The sequence below is a fragment of the Tursiops truncatus genome, chromosome 3, assembly GCF_011762595.2.
Source record: "Tursiops truncatus isolate mTurTru1 chromosome 3, mTurTru1.mat.Y, whole genome shotgun sequence".
NCBI lineage: Eukaryota > Metazoa > Chordata > Mammalia > Artiodactyla > Delphinidae > Tursiops > Tursiops truncatus.
Genome location: NC_047036.1, coordinates 12,359,887 through 12,378,879, shown reverse-complemented (window position 1 = coordinate 12,378,879; position 18,993 = coordinate 12,359,887). Strand labels below are relative to the sequence as shown.

The 18,993-nt window shown below is 46.3% G+C and overlaps 1 protein-coding gene across 7 annotated transcripts in view; it reads right to left on the bottom strand.

Annotated features, from left to right (window-relative positions):
• Positions 1-2,372: 2,372 nt before the first annotated feature.
• Positions 2,373-18,993, bottom strand: part of OTULIN (OTU deubiquitinase with linear linkage specificity) — a 32,285-nt gene continuing 15,664 nt past the window's right edge. For 4 of the 7 annotated variants that reach the window (XM_073802021.1, XM_004324782.4, XM_073802025.1 and 1 more), the window contains 4 exons: positions 17,400-17,543; positions 11,133-11,258; positions 8,437-8,706; positions 2,373-7,232 (listed from right to left, as the gene is read on the bottom strand). In XM_073802021.1, coding sequence (XP_073658122.1) covers positions 7,038-7,232; positions 8,437-8,706; positions 11,133-11,258; positions 17,400-17,543 — 735 coding nt within the window. In that variant the 3' untranslated portion in view covers positions 2,373-7,037. The remainder of the gene's footprint in view (positions 7,233-8,436; positions 8,707-11,132; positions 11,259-17,399; positions 17,544-18,993) is intronic. The other 3 variants (XM_073802023.1, XM_073802024.1, XM_073802026.1) reach the window with 3 other exon arrangements.

The following is an 18,993-nucleotide window of genomic DNA, read 5'->3' as shown; positions in this document are numbered from 1 at the left end:
CTGCATCGGCAGGCGGACCCTCAACCACTGCGCCACCAGGGAAGCCCCCTGCAACTCTTTTAAGGGAAGGTTGGAAATACGTTCCAAGAGCCTTAAACAGGGTCAATTTAAGGATGCATAAAAAGATCGATGAATGAGAAGGCTCATTATAGCACTACTTATAATTGAGAACACTAGAAATAGCCGATGATGTTAATTATAAAATTGTTCTAAAGATTTCTTTTAAACCTTAGTGTATCACAGTTCCTCACCATCTAGCACAATCAGGATGTGATCTCCAAGAACGTAAAAGACAACTTCCACTGCGTGTTTGCTCTTTATGTTCTCAGCATCCTCCCCAACATCCTGAGGAGTGTGGTCTCCTCAGGAATGGCACAGCACGGCAGTGTTTTTATCTGCCATAAACTGCATCCCAGTTCTTGATTTCGGGAGACGGCACTAGGCAGGTATTTGGAGGACAGTGTCCTTAGCTTAGCTTAAATGAATATTCCAAATTGTAACAGAGAACGAAAAACCACCATCACCAGACCTCTCAGCCATCTTGCTAGGGTCTTGCAAGGGTGCAGGGCTGGGCTGCAGGGTCGTGGACAGGGGAGGGGAAGAATCCGCACTCAGCCCTAGGGAGCTGATTGGGAGAGTGTCACCCTGGGCTTTTCCGCCCCAGGGCCAAATCGGTTTTGCCTCTGGAGCTGTGCTGGGGGCTGGAAGTCTGGAATGAACCCTCCAGACCCAGCAAGTCAGAAGGTCATTACCAGGCCACTCACACGGAGCCCAGACAAGAGGCAGGGGCCGGAGGAGTGGGAAGGGGAGACAATTTAGAGAATCTGCAGAAAGAATGCCGAGATTTCGAGCAAGGGAGACATGTTAAGTGGGAATGTACTGTATATACACATAAATACTCTCGTTTTACACACATATGACAGTCGGTATTTTCTTGATCATTTGATGGTTATAATTCCTAAGGGCCTCCCTAGGATCCACAGCCCAGATCCCTGTTTTTCTCCACACTTCCTACCGTGGGGGGAGGCGATGGAGGAGAAATGCCAGAAACACTGCCCTCGGAATCGAGGACAGCACCACAACTCAGACAAGAGGAGGGGAAAAGGGGAGAGTGTATTTACAGCATTTAGTTTATTAACGCAACTGAATGGGGCGGTGAAGGAAGGAGAGCTTGCTGTTGCTGTTTGGCATGGGAGGTCTTTTTGCTGCCATCACCAACCTGCCACTGCTGCTCTCTGGATGCCCAACCCCTAAGCAGTGGGTTCTTCAGAAGCCCAGCACCATTTTGCAAAGACTCAGTTCTTTGACTCACAGGAAAGTAGGGCACCGGTGGCCGAAACTTCATCCTCTAACCCCAAGAATACCTGTGAAAGCCTGCTGTCTTCCCCCTTCTTCAGATGATTAACCTCTTTCAGTGGCAGTCCGATTCGTACGCAGTGCATGCAAGGTCTTGCTATCACACTTCTGGGTGCGCTCCCATCGGTCTGGTTGGTTCTTAAACACCTAAGAACACTGCACACGCTGAGGGCCTCTCCCAGGCAAACACACGGCCAGGCTGGGTCTGGACTGTGACTGCAGCCCTGCTTTGCAGGCCTAGGGGATCTTCCTGGAAGCACTCTGTTGAGTGCTTGCACCTTGCTTCCCCCCACCCGCAGGGGAGACAGACCGTGGTGGAGGTGAGGACTGAGGCTACAGAGGCGGGGTAACTGGGCCCAGCTCCCCCGAGTGGTGGGTGATGAGACTGGTCTTGAATCCAGACCCAAGAGGCCCAGAAGTGTGCATCTAATTTGGGCGGATCACTTCCTACAGGTTCAACACTGTAAAGTCATCGGCATCACAGGCCCGTCTTGGAGGTGCCGGAAGGTTTAAAGCACTGAACCCAAATCTCCCAGGTCCTCAAAGTCAGGCATTTAACCAGAGCAACACAGCCAGGCTTCTGAGTTTTTATTTTCTAAGTTTGTTTTTTGCCATTTATTTTTACAATCCTCAGTGGCCAGGTTGCTACAGGGGATCGGCAGCAAAACCCGAGTAGGCTCTGCCTCTGACGGTGAAGACGAAGACTCAGCACGTCACGGGGGACACTCCTGCCGCGGACGCAGGTAGGACCAAGGCCCCAAGCTGACGGGAGCCTTGGGGGCACAGTTTTCTGAGCAGGCGCGGTTTCTGACAGGTGCTGACACTTTACAGTGTAAACAGGACACTCTGCTAAACAAGCCAAGGCGAGCGGGCCAGGTTCACACCACGTTCCCGGCTGCCCTCCCTCTGCAGCCCGCAGCCCGGCTGACAAGGAAGGAAAACCACCGCCAGAGACAGAAGGTGGGTCGTTACCCTCTCAGAATTCACAACACAGAGAGTCGGAAGCGGCTAAAAGGTGAGTAACAATACCGCAACGTTTTTATAAAGACAATGGAAACGAGAAGGGGGCTCATTAAATACATTCACTTTGGCCTTCTTCCCACAAGGAAATACTCGACGTGACCAACATTACTGTGGATTGCTCTGGTTCCTGTAGGAGTACCATATTTTAGCACCATTTATGAGAAGACAGATCAAGGCATTTTTCACTATACAAAAGGTCTTGAGTACAAAAAATTATTTTAAAGTTCAGAATTAAGCTCAACCACCCCCAAAAGATTGCCGAGACCGTGGTTATCTCCAGCCCCGTATCCTTTCCTTGGATTACCCATGTTTCGGCGATCTCACCCCTGACCCACAACGACACCCAAGAAATCAACAAGAATGTGATAAAGCTCTGGTCAGTGTTCTCCCTATTAATGAGTATTCAAAATATGGAAATATACAGATGGCCATAAAGGCCTGGGAACAGAGATATACGCAATAAATGGCTTGTTGATATGACTTTTCACTACAATTATCTCCAGACTTAATGACCACTCTGTATAGTTCAATTATGCCTACTAACCCATTCCACCATTCCCGGTAACAAATATCAATTTACCATGAAAAAAAAAAATGCAAACGGGACAGCTCACCTTCACCCTCCCAAATGTGGCCGGGTCTCAGGCTGTGGGACCACGCGTACGTAAGAACGTCCCAATGCGACCGCAGGCCAGCAAGCAGGCACATTCATACACGCGCACACGTCCCTTCCGGTCACGGCCGAGCCTGCCTTGCTTCTACTGCTACTGCTACCAAGGGTGGGAGGAGCCAAACCAGTTTAGTGTTGTGCTTCTCACAGCTCCAAGTTATTAACTGGATCACACAGGTATCAATCATCAGCTGCCCATGTCTTAATTCACTGCATAACTCAGCAGTGGCTCCCTGATCTCTCCAGTCCCTCAGAAGACATCACCAAGAAGTTTTTCCGAAAGAGTTAAGCATTACATGTCTCCTTCTAAAGTTTAAGCAGGGGACTTAAACTTTAGAAAAAGGAGTTTGCAGAATCCACGCACAGAAGTCTTCCACTGGTTCAGATTTTTATCCTTGTATGACGTAAGCCATGGAGGTCTGTCAGGCGTCTGTTGTTTTGTTTTTAAAAGGCATTTTTAATCTAAAATCAGTTCCTCCTTCTTCAGTTCTTACAGTTCCTTGGGCCATTTTTAAATTCCTTGACACTGTGCCCTGCCTGTGCTCAACTATGTGGGGGTTCTATACCTTTCACACACATTTCAGATTCAGATTCACTCCACACACATTCAGGGCTTCCTTTTTATTGCTTTTAAGTAGATACAGATCTTTTTAAAAAGGCACCTATGTATTTTTGTGTATGCCTACAAATAACATTCCCCGGAGGTTTACACTTCTGAAAACACTTTCTGGCTTTCAAAGGGGGAGTACCTGCCAAGTCTTGCTTTAGAAAGAGAGAGAGAGAGGAAAACAATCAAACTTTAACACCAAAAAGGAGAAAAAGCCAGGAAGTCTATCTGAGTCCTACTTCTGTGCTGTGAGGTAAGAATCCTAGATCATTAAAGGGGAGAGAGCACCTAACCGTCACCATCTGGAAGCTCTTCAAAAAGCAGACTACAAACTCTCAAGTGAAAGAGCACCTTGGGGTGAAGAGGGCAGGAGGAATAACACAGCCTCTTAAAAAACAAAGGAAAACACAAGCACACAAAAACCAACAAAGATGTTTCTTCCTGACAGAGGTGTGAGATTCAGGTGGCCTGAGATTTTACTTGATAAGCTCTAGAATTGGAGGAAAAAAAGAATAATGAAAGAAAACAAAGGCAACGGCTGTTTTCCACAATCAGAGAAAAACACCAGTATTTATCAGATATTAACCGAATGTGTAACAGAATAACAAAAGTGTAAATGGCTCTATCTAGACAGCAGGGTCAATCCTGTTCTGTGCCTTTAAAGCATTTTTGGATGTGCTGGATTCTAAGGAAGAGGAACTGACATTTCAGATCAAATCCCCGCCCCTCCCCCCGACGCTGAGATCATAAGTGAAAGAGACCACATTAGCAGCTTGTTCTCAGCTGCCACCCTCACTGTTCCATGTGTTATGAGTGAAATCAATGGATGCTGTAAATGTAGGAGCTTAGCAGGTGAGGAGGGGAAGTGGGAAAAGTTCTCAGGGAGCAGAGTTAATTCCATGGAACTTGTTACAGGGAAATTCTTTTAGGTTTAATGCACCTTAAATGAGCTCAAACGTTTAAGTCACGCCTGTTTAAGGTAGACATTATCCTTCTGCCAAGACCATAGGGTCCAAACCACTGAACTCCTGCAATAAACTCTGGGACAGAAAGTAAGCACAGTGTCATTCCTACTACCTTCCTTTTTCTGGAACACTATCATTTTAGAAATTCCCTCTGAGTAGATCATCCTCCTGAATCCATTTTGGTCTCAGTTCAATTTCAATTCTGCTGATGTCACCCGACCAGGCCAAGACCAGGAATGAAAAATGGAATTAAAACTTGGGGCAACCATAGTTGCATGTTGCAACAAAAAGAAACATTTTTAAAGTTGGCCAATCATCTATATTTCCTGAAGTGCTGTTTCTTTGAAAGCTTTACTTCTCTTATGCTGTGATCCCTCTAAGCCTGGATGGCAGTCTGAGAGCAGAGTGTAATAAGGCCTTGGGACAGAGAGCAACTTAAACGCACCCTTGTGAATTTTTATCAGTGGGGTGGTTAAGACCACAATTCTGCACAAACTCTAACAATATCACACACAGGAACAAGAAAAAAGTATGAAACATAAACAAGCTGCCCAGAAGCCCAGCTCAACACAAGTTCACTAAGATTAGAACATTCTCAAAATGCAAAGACAGGTGATCATGAGTATTATTAAATCCAGCAGCGGCTATGCACCAATGGTTAGATGGACACAGACCCCTACTGCCTTATACAACCTAAGTGTTTGAAGTTGTGCTTTTAAAAATGTTCAGGAATGAACGGTAAGCATTTCCTGTTGTAAGTTACATGAAAAATAAGTTCCATAAAATGAAGCATCAAAGCCAACAAGAATTCGTCAGTTTTACTTTCACTTGGCTTCTAGGTGCCTCCTTATTTGAGGCACCACTGCCTTTCACAGTGAAAAGCAAAGCCTCTCAACACATTCACACACATTCAGAGCAGAATTTAATTCAAACACTCCAATGAAGAAGTAGCTACCGAAACGTGGTGAATATTATTGATGAGGTAATGGGGAAAATATCAATATTAATGTAAAAGTCTGCATAGTTTTATGTGTCCTCTGAGTTTTCTCAACCAAGAATTTTAATTTTTAAGTGAAAGCAAAACTAACACTATCACAAAAGGTTTGCCCCTCTGAGAAAAAAACAACAATGGATTAGATAGCTTATAAACTATAAGCTTAAATTGGACCAAATAAAGATCTTACTTACTATAAAATAAAGCTCAGTGCTTCAGGGTAACACCACGTCCACAAATACTGAGCCAATTCAGATGCCACTGACAGTCCTAAAGAGTGACACGTCCCGTCCCTTGCGCCGTGGCCACAGTACACGCCCCACGTGGATGGTTCGGGCCCTGATGCAGACCACGCTCAGCTGGGCTGCCCTGTCCAGCCCCCAGGCACCACCCTAGCCTGTGACATGCAATCACTCGTGGCCAGAACACCGCCTCCCCAGGGCGTAGCCAAATCAAGGGCAGATGCAGCTCGGCCATGCTGCTGCAGTCAGTTTTAAGCACACGCTCTGTTTAAACTTACCCAGAAAAAGCCTGAGACGCTTTGCTGTCATTCATCCAACAGAGGAGCCACACGGATTTGGCAACGGAAGCATTCTCCAAAAAAATAATCACTTGGCCTTGGTCTCCTCTAAAAAAGCAGGTGGATCTAAGCCTTGTTCTGACTATAAAATGGTGGATCCATGGAAGTGGAGACTAAGGAGCAGCCCCGATCCTAGAGAGCAACGAGCTGCGCTCACCCGCCAACTACCCAGCGCCTGCACCCAGCACCAGACCTGGTGTGTTCCCAACCGCAGGCGTCTGTCACGTTCTTCAGAGTCAGGACGTCCTGCTGCCACTGCCTCTTCCTGCAGCTCCCTCTCCAGCCTTTAAATAACTCACTATTGGGGACCCAGTTCTTAACCTTCCATTAGACAATCTGCTTAGAACAGCTTTAATTAACATGTAAATCCAAACCACTGCTCGATGAGACTATCAGAGGATGTTACGGCTGGGCCGCTGACAAGCTTTGTCCCAGAACTCTACCATATAAGCAGACCGCGTAGGTGCACAGGAAGGGCACTGCAGAGACCCATCACCACCAAAACAAAAAAATTACCATCTTTAAAAAAAAACGGAAAGCCAGTTTGCTATTAGAGAGAGCTCTGAACATACTCCTCTCCAGAATAGTCTCCTCTGACACAAGTGTGTTTGTTTATGGAGATGTAGTCTGCACCTTTCAACAGGTGTGCTCTGAAGGCCCCCAGTGAAACATAGTGCATCATAGGTGAGGGAAAAAACTTGAGTAATTCTGATTATCAAAAGCTAGTCTTCAGAACATTCCAGTCCAGCTTGGCTCACAAGGCCCAAGAGTCCTCAGAGGTCACTCCCAGGGACCTGCAGTCCCAAGGACCGAGCCGCGTCACCAGGCTGTCCAGGAGTGTCTCACAGACTCGTCTCCTCACACACTCTGACGGGGATGTTGTAGTGCCGGTCATCTTCGGCGATCAGCGTCACCACCGGCCAGTCCCTGGGGGCGTCGGTGGGATAGACGGTGATGAACTCTTCAGTGCTGTACTTGGAGAGCCGGTACACCTGAATGGTGTGGCGCACAGCGTAGGCGAGAAGGAACATTTCAACCTGGGGGAAGAGCAAACACTGAAGGATGTGGCGGGAAGCCACGGTGAAGGATAGGGCTCTCCACCCACTCCCGCCCTGCTGTCCCCGAGGCGCATGGCATGGCTCAGCCACAACCGTTCTTCCTCCCCGTGGGCCCAGCCCCAGTCCTTTTGTATATATGGGTCGTCGTAAACAAGCACACCATCAAGAAGAGATCCTATGTCTGATCAGGGACTCGTGTAGAGAATATGCAAAGAACACCTTACAACTCGACAGTAAAAAAGCAAATAACCAGTTTAAAAATTGGGCAAAAGACTTGAACAGCTATTTCTCCAAAGAAGATATGCAAATACCAGTAAGTACATGAAAAGTCATCAGGGAAATGCAAACCGAACCCACAATGAGAAACCACTTCCCACCCACTCGAATGGCTACAATCAAACAGATAATCACTGGGGGTGACTGCTTAACGGGCACCAGGTTTTCCCTCAGGGGAAGGAAAGTTTTGGAACTTGACACAGGTGATGGTCACACAACACCGCAGATGTACCGAAAGTGACTGAGTTGTACACTTTAAAATGGTTAATTTTGTGTTATATGAACTTCACCTCAATTAAAAAAAAAAACAAAACAAGACCCTTCAGAGGACTCTTCCAAGAGCTTGGTCTATTTGTTTACTGGAGCCAAGGGTACTGATCCCATCCACCACACTACAGAAGCAAGCCCAGGCTGAGATAACCACGGCGGTTATAAAATAGGTTCACAATTCTTTGGCACTCCTCACTTGAATGTGGGAAGGATTAAGTGACTTGCTTCTAACAAACAGAATAGAGTGTCATTGACCGTGCGTGACTCGCAAGACTAGATCATAGAAGGCACTGGAGCTTCCTCCTTGCTCTCTTCTTGGATCCCTTTCTGAGAGAAGCCAGCCGCCATGTCACAAGGACACCCAAGCAGCCCTATGGAAAGCCCCACATGGTGAGGAACAGAACCCTCCCACCACCTCCCAGCGAAGGGACTGAGGCCTCCTGCCAACAGCCAGGTGAGCGTGCCATACTGGAAGTGGCCCCTCCAGCCCCAATCACGCCCTCAGATGACTGCAGCCCTGAACAAGATCCAACTGAAGCCTCCCGAGACCCTCGACTCCTGGCTCACAAAAACTGGGATGAGGTTTGGCGGCTGAAGCTGCTGTTTGGGCCAATATACTCCCAAAGGTACAGCTCACCTGTTCAAGGCCACCGGCGTGCCCCACCTGGTTCAGATGGTTCCTCAGCAGCTGTCCGGGGTCACCTGACGTGTCCCGAGCAAACAGAAGTACAGAGAAGAACGGCACTTCCCTTCCCTTCTCTTTATCATCATATAGTTCGATGGCTCTGTTTAGCATGAGAAATTTCACAGCTTCATAGAGGCTGTACTCCTCTTCTTCATTCGTGAACAGTTCATCACAAGCTATCTGCCTCGCTTCGGCAGTTCTCAGTTCAGCCAAGTCTGTCCACTGTAATAAGAAAGTTACATAATAATTAAATTGTTGCTCTAAAAGTCCCTGGTAAAATTCCACACGATGAGCACAAAATTATTTTCAAGATAGGCAGGCAACCATGGGTCACGTACCAACGCTCAATGCTCAAGCTTCCAGCTCAAACAATGGCACTCTTTAGACCTCACAAATTCCTTATTCACTTCTTCCCCCACTAACTTGAAACAAAAGTATAATGTACTAAGGAGAACTCTAGGGCCATGGAATGGAAATTTCAACTCCCCTACCTTCCCAGGCAAAGAGATCAAACCGGTCAATCAGAAATACTTACAGGAGAGCTAACATGCGTGTGTGAGGCCCGTGTGAGACGCTGTGAAGCGAAGCTGAAACTACTCCTCCCCTTAAGGGGTTTACGGCAGCCGTTACCACCCAGAAACACCAAGCCAACCCTCAAACATGGAGATGCACCAGGAAGACTGCGGGGTATCCTGAGTATCTGTTTACTAAACTTATTCTTCTAACCTCTTAAATATACACTTGAGTTTCAAATGAATAAATCCACTCCGGAAATTCTTACCGACTTCTGATTCAGAGTAAAGCAGAGGATCAGGTATTCAGCTAACATAAGCAAACTCTTTAAGTGAAAAAGAAAACCCTATAAACATATGTGCTTTTAAGTTAAAGTGAACGAGGATAGGAGGTGCCAACATAAAACTAATCCTTATGAATAACCAGTAACTACTGCTCCTCCCCAAAACCATTAACATTTTAAATACAAGAGTAAGTGTTAATAGTAATGACTGTGCCACCGGACTCGCTCCAATATTTGGGTTGCAAGCTGGAACACCTCGTATTTTCCAGAAGGGGACCAAGCTGGCAGGCAAGAACGCAGCTCTGGGGTCAGAGAGTCAGGGTGGAATACAGGCCTTGCCACCGAGCAGCTGGTGGCTTCTGCAGGGCCTCCGTCTCCTCATCTGCAAAGTGAGGATACCACAGCAACGATACCCAGGTAGTCGTGAGGATTAAACAATGTATCAAACTTTTAGTGTGCAGCCTGGCACATACAAAGTGCTAACGATGCCGGCTCAGAGGCTTTTTTTTTTTTTTTTTTTTTTGGCTCAGAGTGTTAATGTATAATTTTAATGTTATTACAAACTGGAATCACTTAAACATTCCCCCAAATGAGGATCTAGTTACAGTAGGCACAGCTAATAAAGCAACCTCACAAGAACTTAAAAGAGTTAAAAAGGAAGCTGTCACCAGTGGCTGAGCTGAAGAGCCTTCCTGTTCACTCCCACAGGGCCAGAGCCTTATGCTCAACCCCCTGCTAACCCAGGGCCTGGGCAGGCGCAGGTCCCCCAGCCCCCTTGAATCCTGTGCTCTGCTCCAACAGGCAACAAGAACAGACCCCCTCTCCCCTTCTCTTGCTCCCATTTCTTCATCACTGGTCTTCCTTCGACAGTATAGTTTCCAGTACGCATTTCTCATGTTTGTAAATAAAAACTAGGCTCCAGGAACTCAGGGCCCTCCACTCATTCAACAAAATATTGACCAAATGCCTATTATGTGCCAGGCTCAGCACCCGGCACTGGCTGTAAAGGAATCGACAGGACAGTCTCTGGTGAAGCTGAAAGTCTCATGGGGGCAGACCACAGTCAAGTGAACAGATCAACAACCAGGGTATGTGCTGGGGGAATCCCGAAAGCCGATGCCTGACACCTCCTTACCGGCCTCCCTCCTCCATCTACAAAGCCTGGAGCAACTAACAGGCCCTCAATCCTGGGTCCCTGGTGAGGAGAGCTTTTAGGCTGCTCAAAGGCCAGCGACCTAGAGTTCTGTGTGGGCCAGTGTGCAAGCAGGATATCGACCCACATAAGGCAGCGGAAAGCCACAGAAGAGGGAGCATTTAATAACCAAATCACTGGGAATCAGCAGACCAAGTTCCTCCTCACAATTCTGCTTCAGAAAAACCCTCAGGACAGTTGTCAAAGGACAAGTTACTAAATCTGCTCCACTGGAAAATCATCATGAAAGAAAACAAGTCTAATAAATATGGACAGAATCTTAAAACATGAACATAATTGGGAAGAATTTAATAAATGTGAATTCATTATCACTGATAATCCTGTAAGAGATATGGACTAAATGATATCCCTGAAACTTGTCAGAACTGAAGAAAAGACTACATTTGTACGGTTTCCTTTAAACAAAGTTAAATGTTTCATTAAACACATCATCTCCTCCGAGAATACACGATGTTGATATTTCTTCATTTTACCGAACACTTCATAGGAAGTGTTTGTGTTCGTTTAGAATTATTTTGCCTAAAAACCAGCCAAGAGCGTGTGGTAATCCACTAAGTGAAGACCAAGAAGTGGTGTGCTGGGGCACCCGGGAGTGAGAGCTTTGCACTTATCACAGAAAGGAAACTACATGTTCCAAACCTTCTTCCTCAGTAAAGTGAGGGACTCCTTAATTTTATCAACCAGGGCCTCGCTCTTCCCCTCAAACTTCAGTCCAAGCTTCCACTGCTTGATCCAGCTGTATTTGCTTATGAGTTTTTCTGGTAACTAGAGTATCAAGAAACAGAGAGAGAAAATGTTAACATTCCAGAAAGGCCATCACACGATCCAAGCTATAAGAAACAATGAAGCCTACAAGACCTACCTTCGTTTCCAGAATTAATTCCTGCACATCTGTCTGGGTTTAGGACGGCGGACCTAAATCTGGAAGTCAGGATCTCGGAAAGACCCACCCTGAGGAGGGCTTCTACAGTGAAATGGCAGTTTTGGTTGAAACCCAAAGGCACAATGTACCTGGCTGGGTTCCAGCCGCGGGCAGGAACATTCCACAGCACTTTGTAAGGGTACGTGAAGGCAGTGTTCACACCAGGTCTTCGCATAAACCACCCAAGCAGCTGCGGGGCTCACTGGTGCCTCCCTACCACTCCCTAATGCCTGACTCAGGAAGGCGCTTTGGGCCTGTGAGATGGTCCAGGATAGGGTAAAAACCTGTTCCTTTCCTGACTAGGAAAATAAAACCTAACTTCTGATACTTACACTATCATCAAAGTTTTAATATTAGAAAGAAACACTATGGTATCTAGTTTAACTAATCAGTGTAGTAAGATAGAAAATACAACTGAGAACAAGATGCAGGGGTTAAGGGAGTTGTGATGGGCTAGCTCATTAGAGAACTGACAGCTCAACTATTATTTTGCCTGTTTCCTTTTTTTTCCTGGAGCGTTTGCTATTTTGTTTTCCCCTCATCATCAATAGAATTTGGAGTCTGAAAAGCAAGCTGGGACATAACCGGATCGATGTCAGCATGGGAACTCAGACTTTCCCAACAGTCTTGGAGAAATCCATATAATTAGGCCGGGCACAGGCATGTCCCTTCAGTGCTATAAAATGCAGAAAGGAAAAAAGAGTTCACCTCCAAGTCAAAAGATCATTAGAGAATAATTAATTCCTCCCTAGAACCTGAGTTTGTTTAACAGTTATAATACAGTTTTAAATGAGGCCATGTGTTCAGTTCTCCTGGAATCTAAGGCTCTGAAGACCCTTGCATGAACGGGAACTCCAGTTTTACCTTCCCTTTACAGCAGTCATGTGAAACTACAGCGGTTTCATCTCTACAAAAAAACAAAACCACAACAGGGACGTAAATTCCTCTTCAGGTGGTTATCACAATGATGGCATTAATGGGGGAGGGGCTGTGTTCTCATCTTCTTACGATGACAAATGACCACCCACCCAAGAGCAGCCCAGCTCTGTGCCCACACTGTCCTACATTTCAGCAACATGTGGGCAGTTCTGCTGCCAACTTTCTCTCAGGTTCTCTGGTTTATCACCAGACTCTAAAATGCCCTCAAGTGGCAATAAGCTGAAATCACAACTGGGCACAGAGAAGTGCAGTGAGCAGAAAATACTGGCTACGCAGATGTGAGCTGGGAAACGGCGTGGAAGGAAGCCCAGAAAACATAAGCATCACGTGATGTTGTGTATGTACCTAAAAAGCAGGCACGATGCTCAGTTACTCAAGAGACCCCAACGATCTAACTACACCGAGCAAAACCCAAAAAAAAGTCCGTTTCCTCATTCCTTCCACGCATGGGCCAAAGTATTGCTGGAATAATTCTCAAGGGCTGTATATGCTGGGAGCTGTGGGGAGCCTGGAGAAAGCCCCAAACTGAGGTGTGAAAAGAAACTATGAGGACAGAATAATGGAGCTGAAATTCTTTACTCAGATGAAAAAAATGAGGATAGCTTTAAATGCTTTCAGGGGGTCATGACACATACGACACACACACACACAGCCATTCTTTTACACTACACACACGGAGACTGGACTTCTGTTAGGGTAAGGGAGACGTAAAGAAGAAACAATGAAAAACAAGAAACAATGACGGGAAATACTTAATAAAGTATTAAACTGCCTAATTAGCTTAGGTATAATTTCATTTGTGACTGAAATATAAAAACAGCCTGTTTTCTCTAGCAAATGTCCACAATTCTCGAAATCAGCACCATGGTTAAAGGGATAGCAAGTAACAAGAATGTGTCACCCCCAAACTGTCTCATGAGTTCTGATATACAGTCTATCCCACCCTAAGCAAGCAAACACTGTCACAGGTCCCACCCACTCAGAGACATTCTAAAACTATGGAACCAAAGGACCCCTGCCCCGAAGGATACCACCTGTTGGGGACCCAGCTGCTGCCCAAGTTTAAGAACAGCCAGACCAAGCCACGTCCAAGGTCAAGGTCACGGTCAGATCATCCGACTGCAGTCAAACACAGAGACTAGGATCTGGACAGAAGCGAGAACGACAGACAGGGAGCCAAGACATGATGACAGGAGATGAGAGGCAGCCGAACTGTCAGACAGGCCACGAACGAGCAAGGCCAGAGGAGCCGAGCAGCACGGGACGAGCAGCCTGGGCTCGCTCGCCTCCACTGAGCTCACATTATGGGGAGGGTCTCGGTCTAGCGCTCCTACTTCCCTTGAATCTCCTGAAACCATGCATGTTCTAGGAGAGAGGGAAAATGGCAAAACGCTACAAAGAACATCTCTCCAAATGTAAATGGAAGCAGATACAGCCAGCTACAGGGTGTGTAGCTTCTTTGGGCTCACCGGATTCTTGACGAAGTGCAAGCTGAGGTCAAGGGATGTTTAGCACAGCATGCAGCCTGCAGGCTGGGCCAGGACTGGTTCTGAGTCTACAGACTCACATACAAACTCAGGTGTCCCAGGACCTGCCCGATGCCCAGTGTGAAGAGGTGGGCTACTACAGAGCCTGGGCAGTTCAGGAGACCCTAACAATGCTGAAACTGGTTCCCTCCAACCTGCCTGCTGAGAGCAGCCTTTTTATGTCCCCAGAAGTGGTCAGTGCTCCAAGGACTTCTAAAAGCCCCGTGGACACCAGGACATATGACTGTCACTGGATGCAGGGTAGTGGTCAGAAGAGGCCCTTGGCAATTCAGAAAGATCAAGGATCAGGGTAAACTGAGACAGACTTATTTGTCAGATAGTTATTGTGTTTATAACAGCGAGCCTACCCCATTTTAAACCCCATAATTTATACCAAGCTGTAACAGCAAGCATGGCCTAATTAACATGACAGGATACAAGTTACTCTGATTTAGTAGGAAGATGGGTAGGAAATGGGCACAGAGACTTTCATACCAAAACTCCTGTAAGACCTTCTTGTTCTGTAGAATTGAGTTAAGTATCACCTGATCTGCTTGTCTTAATCACGAGCATTAACAAATATTAAGACGCCTCCTTATTACAGTTACACAAGTAGTCTCTGGTAACGGAGAGGCCCCACTTGCGGGGCGAGGCGGTCCGGGTACCCCACCACCACGGTGCACCGCCGGCTTCTGCAGGCCTCACCACCTGGCGGTATTCGTACTTGGTTCCACCCCGACTTCTTCCAGTCACGCTGCACCGCCCTCTCGCTCACCCAACGAGACCCCTGTCAGTGTGGACCTTCCGACAGGAGACGAGGCAGAAGGGCCAGCATGAGAAGAGGGATGGAATGCCATCCACAGGAGGCTGCCTGAGACACCTGGGAGGTGGTTAAAAACTAGTCTGGTCAAGTACGACAACCAAGTCTGTGTACCCCTTCCTGCACTGACACTTCAAATGAGAAGCGTGTGGTGCATCTGTCACCTGCCCAAGACACATAGCAAAACAGACCCTGTCAGGAAAGTGCTCAAATCGAGGGAATCTGCTGGGGGCTGAAGAGTCAACACAGGGACAAGTCTTCTAGTTGGATGAGAGCAAGAAAAGTTTAATAAACTTTCATACTAAACTCACGGACAGGTATGATGTGCTTTTTCTCTCTGACGTGGGCATCTTGGCATTCGAGAAAGGTTAGATGACAAAAATAATACCACTGTGACCAACTAATTATGCTCCCAAGAGAAAAACTCTACTTGTTGACTGATACATACAGAAAAGGGAAGAAATTAGAAAGAGTACTTGAGAATTTCCGCATGACTCAAATGAAGTCAGGAAAACCACCTTAAAGCCCCCATTGCTCATACGCGCAACGTGCTCTCATACCGATCAGAAACCAAGCACAACCTACCTAGACTATTTTTAATTTGGCAGATAACCTTACCCAAATGTATCCTGTTAGTAAAATAAAAATTACGCTTTACTTTCATGGAGCGTATTTTGTATGTTTAATTATGTAGAGCACTGCTTGCACCAGAGTTCCTTGGAAAGTTAAAACTTCAAATTCATTACATCAATTAAGTCCATAAATCTAAGCAGCCCCTTAAAGTAAAAGGCTCAAAGGAAAGCAGCCTAAAATCGAGGAGGATTTTGTCACAATCAATAAATAAAGCTATGGCTGTCAAACAAAAGTTAAAGCAAAATACAGTGACATCACCCATGTCTGCTTCCCAAGCAGTGTCTCATGTCCACAGGCATGCTTTTGACTGACCAACAATTCTGAAATATTTCAGTACTGATATGTCTAATTTGCAAAGCTAAAAATAGCCTAGTGCATCAATTTCTTTTGCTCCTTTCTCAAAAAAAAAAAAAAGCTAATACTGAGAAATCTGCTTAAGATGACATATCTTTGGGACTTCCCTGGTGGCGCAGTGGTTAAGAATCTGCCTGCCAATGCAGGGGACACGGGTTCAAGCCCTGGTCTGGGAAGATCCCACGTGCCGCAGAGCACCTAAGCCTGTGCGCCACACCTACTGAGCCCGTGAGCCACAACTCCTGAAGCCCATGCGCCTAGAGCCCGTGCTCAACAAGAGAAGCCACCACAATGAGAAGCCCACGCACCACAGCGAAGAGTAGCCCCCGCTCGCCACAACTAGAGAAAGCCCACGCGTAGCAACGAAGACCCAATGCCGCCAAAAATAAATAAAATAAATTTATATTAAAAAAAGATAATGTATCTTTGATTAGAAGTATCTTTCACAGATATCATTTAAATAGCTTATACACATGTGATTTTACACCAGTTTATAAAGTAGATAATCACCTGAGAGACAGGTGGTATCCTCCACCCACTGATCCTGGTTTTGCTCTTTGAGGGTATGTGATACCCCGTTCACCCAACAGACCTCTAATTAGCTTAACTGCCAACCAGTATCCTCTAAAAGTCTTTATTCTAGGCAAATACCCCAGCTCCTTCAACTGTTCCCCAAAGCAGATGAGCCCTGTCGGGCACACTCCCACCTGTACTGAGGGTACAGGCACAGAGCTGAACTGGGTCCTCAAGATGGGATGTGACCAGCCCTGTTCAAGACAGGGCTGTCACTGCCTGTGTTTTAGAAGCGCTCCTTTTAAGACAGGGCTTCCTTATCACTGCAGGCATCACACATCAGTGGGCTCGTACTGGGCCTGCAATCCATTAAAATCCTGACTCTTCCTTCCCCCCTCATAAGTTGCTGGTAAGGCAGATCTCCCACAGCTAGCACTCTGAGTTTCGGTTTGGGGTTCTGTTTTAATACAGGCGCAAGGTTTCCTATTTTCTTCCAAGTCATGTCATATTGTGACTTCTGCTCAATCGTGCCTGCCCACCAAACTCTCTTGGGGTATTCTACCATCCAACCTAGCATGACCTCAAGCTGATGTGTGTCGTGTATCCACGACACACTGATGATGTGACTTCTTGGGGTGTCACGACCAGGCTGCAGATTTAAAACCTTAAAGAGGGCCAGGCCTGGGACACAGCCCCTGACCCTCACCTCCCCAGGGAGCCTCCCCCAGGCTGACAGCAACCGTCTCTCTTCTAGGGTTGCTGCTCTGCCGCCTGCCACGCCAGCTTTCCTATCACTCTGCAGAGGGTGCTGATTCCTTGAATTGGAGCTAGAATCACAGAAATCTGCCTCCTAAAACCCCAGCAGGTTCTCAGATAGTACAATATACAGCCCACTTGGTAGAGACTCCAACACTGAAGTCAAACTGCCCTAAGTGCTTTGAACAAACCCTAAACACCTGCTCTCTAGTTAAGCTGAAGCACTGAAGAAATTTTATCACCTTCCTCTTCTGGGGAAATATCAATCATTTTTAGTCACTTTGTTATGCAAAATCATCTCAGCCACACAAAACTGAATAAACCCACACACTGACGTCACACCGCAGACAGTACAAGCACGTAGCACAGGGCAGAGAAGGGGAAGTCTTTCTCACAAAAGCAACTGGAAACATTGCAGACTCAAACCTGCAGCAGCAGCGTACCAGCGTGAGCTCCGGGTCCTGCAGCCAGGAGGGCAGCGCGGCCGGCTGGCTCATGGCCTGGAAGAGCGTGGCCCTCAGCGCACAGTAATTATCTCCACGGACTCGCCTGATGGAGGTGAATTTCTGAGACACCTCCTCGTAGCCCTGGACAAAAGCATCAGAGAATTCAAAATGGTCATTACTGACTTCAGAGAGTGGGGAGAATTTTATTCCTGTGGAAAAAGTGTGCCCCCAATCACTAGAAGAACGGAAACAAGACTGGCTGAGTCTTTCATGTAAGATATTTGAATTCTTTTTTTAATTAATCAAAGGAAATTAACAAATGCTAGTACTGTACATAGTATCAGCATAGGTAGCAGACGCAACATACTAGAACATATAAAATAATACACCAAGTATTATTAAAACACTAGTCACCCCCAAAGTTGAAGTTATATGCCCCTTAGCAACGTTGTAACATTCACTTATTAATAACCAACATTCTGAAGGCTTTAATCTGTGTTTAGATTGACCCTAAACTCTTTAATGAAGAGACAGAAAAGAAAAGAGAGATGTACCCAGCTCGTATCTCCACATTAAAAATAATACCCCCAAATCCCAAATTTCCGTGAAATACATAAAAAAACTACATGCTAGGAGGTGCCTGGATAAATTCTGTTAGACTTTTTCAAAAAGTGGATTTAAGTGTCATTCTTGTTTAGCCTGCAAGTGAAACAAGGAAATGAAAATGCTCAGTGACATGCTCAGTCAACTCAAATACAGCCATCCAAACGGACCATTTGGAGCATGCCCCCCAAAAAGGACAGCATAAAATCCCAGCGACCTGGTCCAGGGGCCCAGATGACTGATTCCCCGCTGGACGCTGCTCAGGCGTCGGCGTCGGCTTCACGGCTTCCCCACCGCACGGCTTCGCCTCCGACCTGGCAGACCTTTCGCTAGTCCTGCTCTTCCGCAACAATCACTCGAAACCCTGCTTCCTACCCACATTTACACAAAAGAAGAAGTGTCGCCCTCATGGGGTGGGCACCATGTAGACAGTCATCCTGTGTCCAGGCACTGGACCCTGTTATTAGTTGTTTTCAAGGTTCAAGTCACAGGATGATGTTCTAAGTGGATATGAAAGTACGTCTTTCCAATAATAAAATTTTGAGAGTTGCATTTTTATTCAGTGGCCCAACCACTGCAATGTAAGGGCCCGTCAAGCAGACTCATGCCTGCTAATATGCACCTCTTCCCTATGGTGAACCTCTAGTTACCCCAAATACTCATGATGGCTAGTTCAACAGCAACTGTATCTTTCCAAGTGTGTAAATGAATACCCAAAACAAAACAATCAGACAAATAAGGACTAAAAGATAACAGAGATCCAAGCTGTTATCAGGCCCAGAAATGCTCTGACTGCCACAGGTCCCGATGGGATGCTTTTCTAACTGATGTGCCTTTGATTATTTGGTCACCGAAGGGTCCAACTATAGGGTCATATCTTTACCTCAAACTGAAATCAAAGAGGAATGACTTCAGCATGAGTTCCAAAATATGGAACACTTGGATAACTTAGTAAACATCTTCAATTACAGGCTTGAAGGTGCCAACT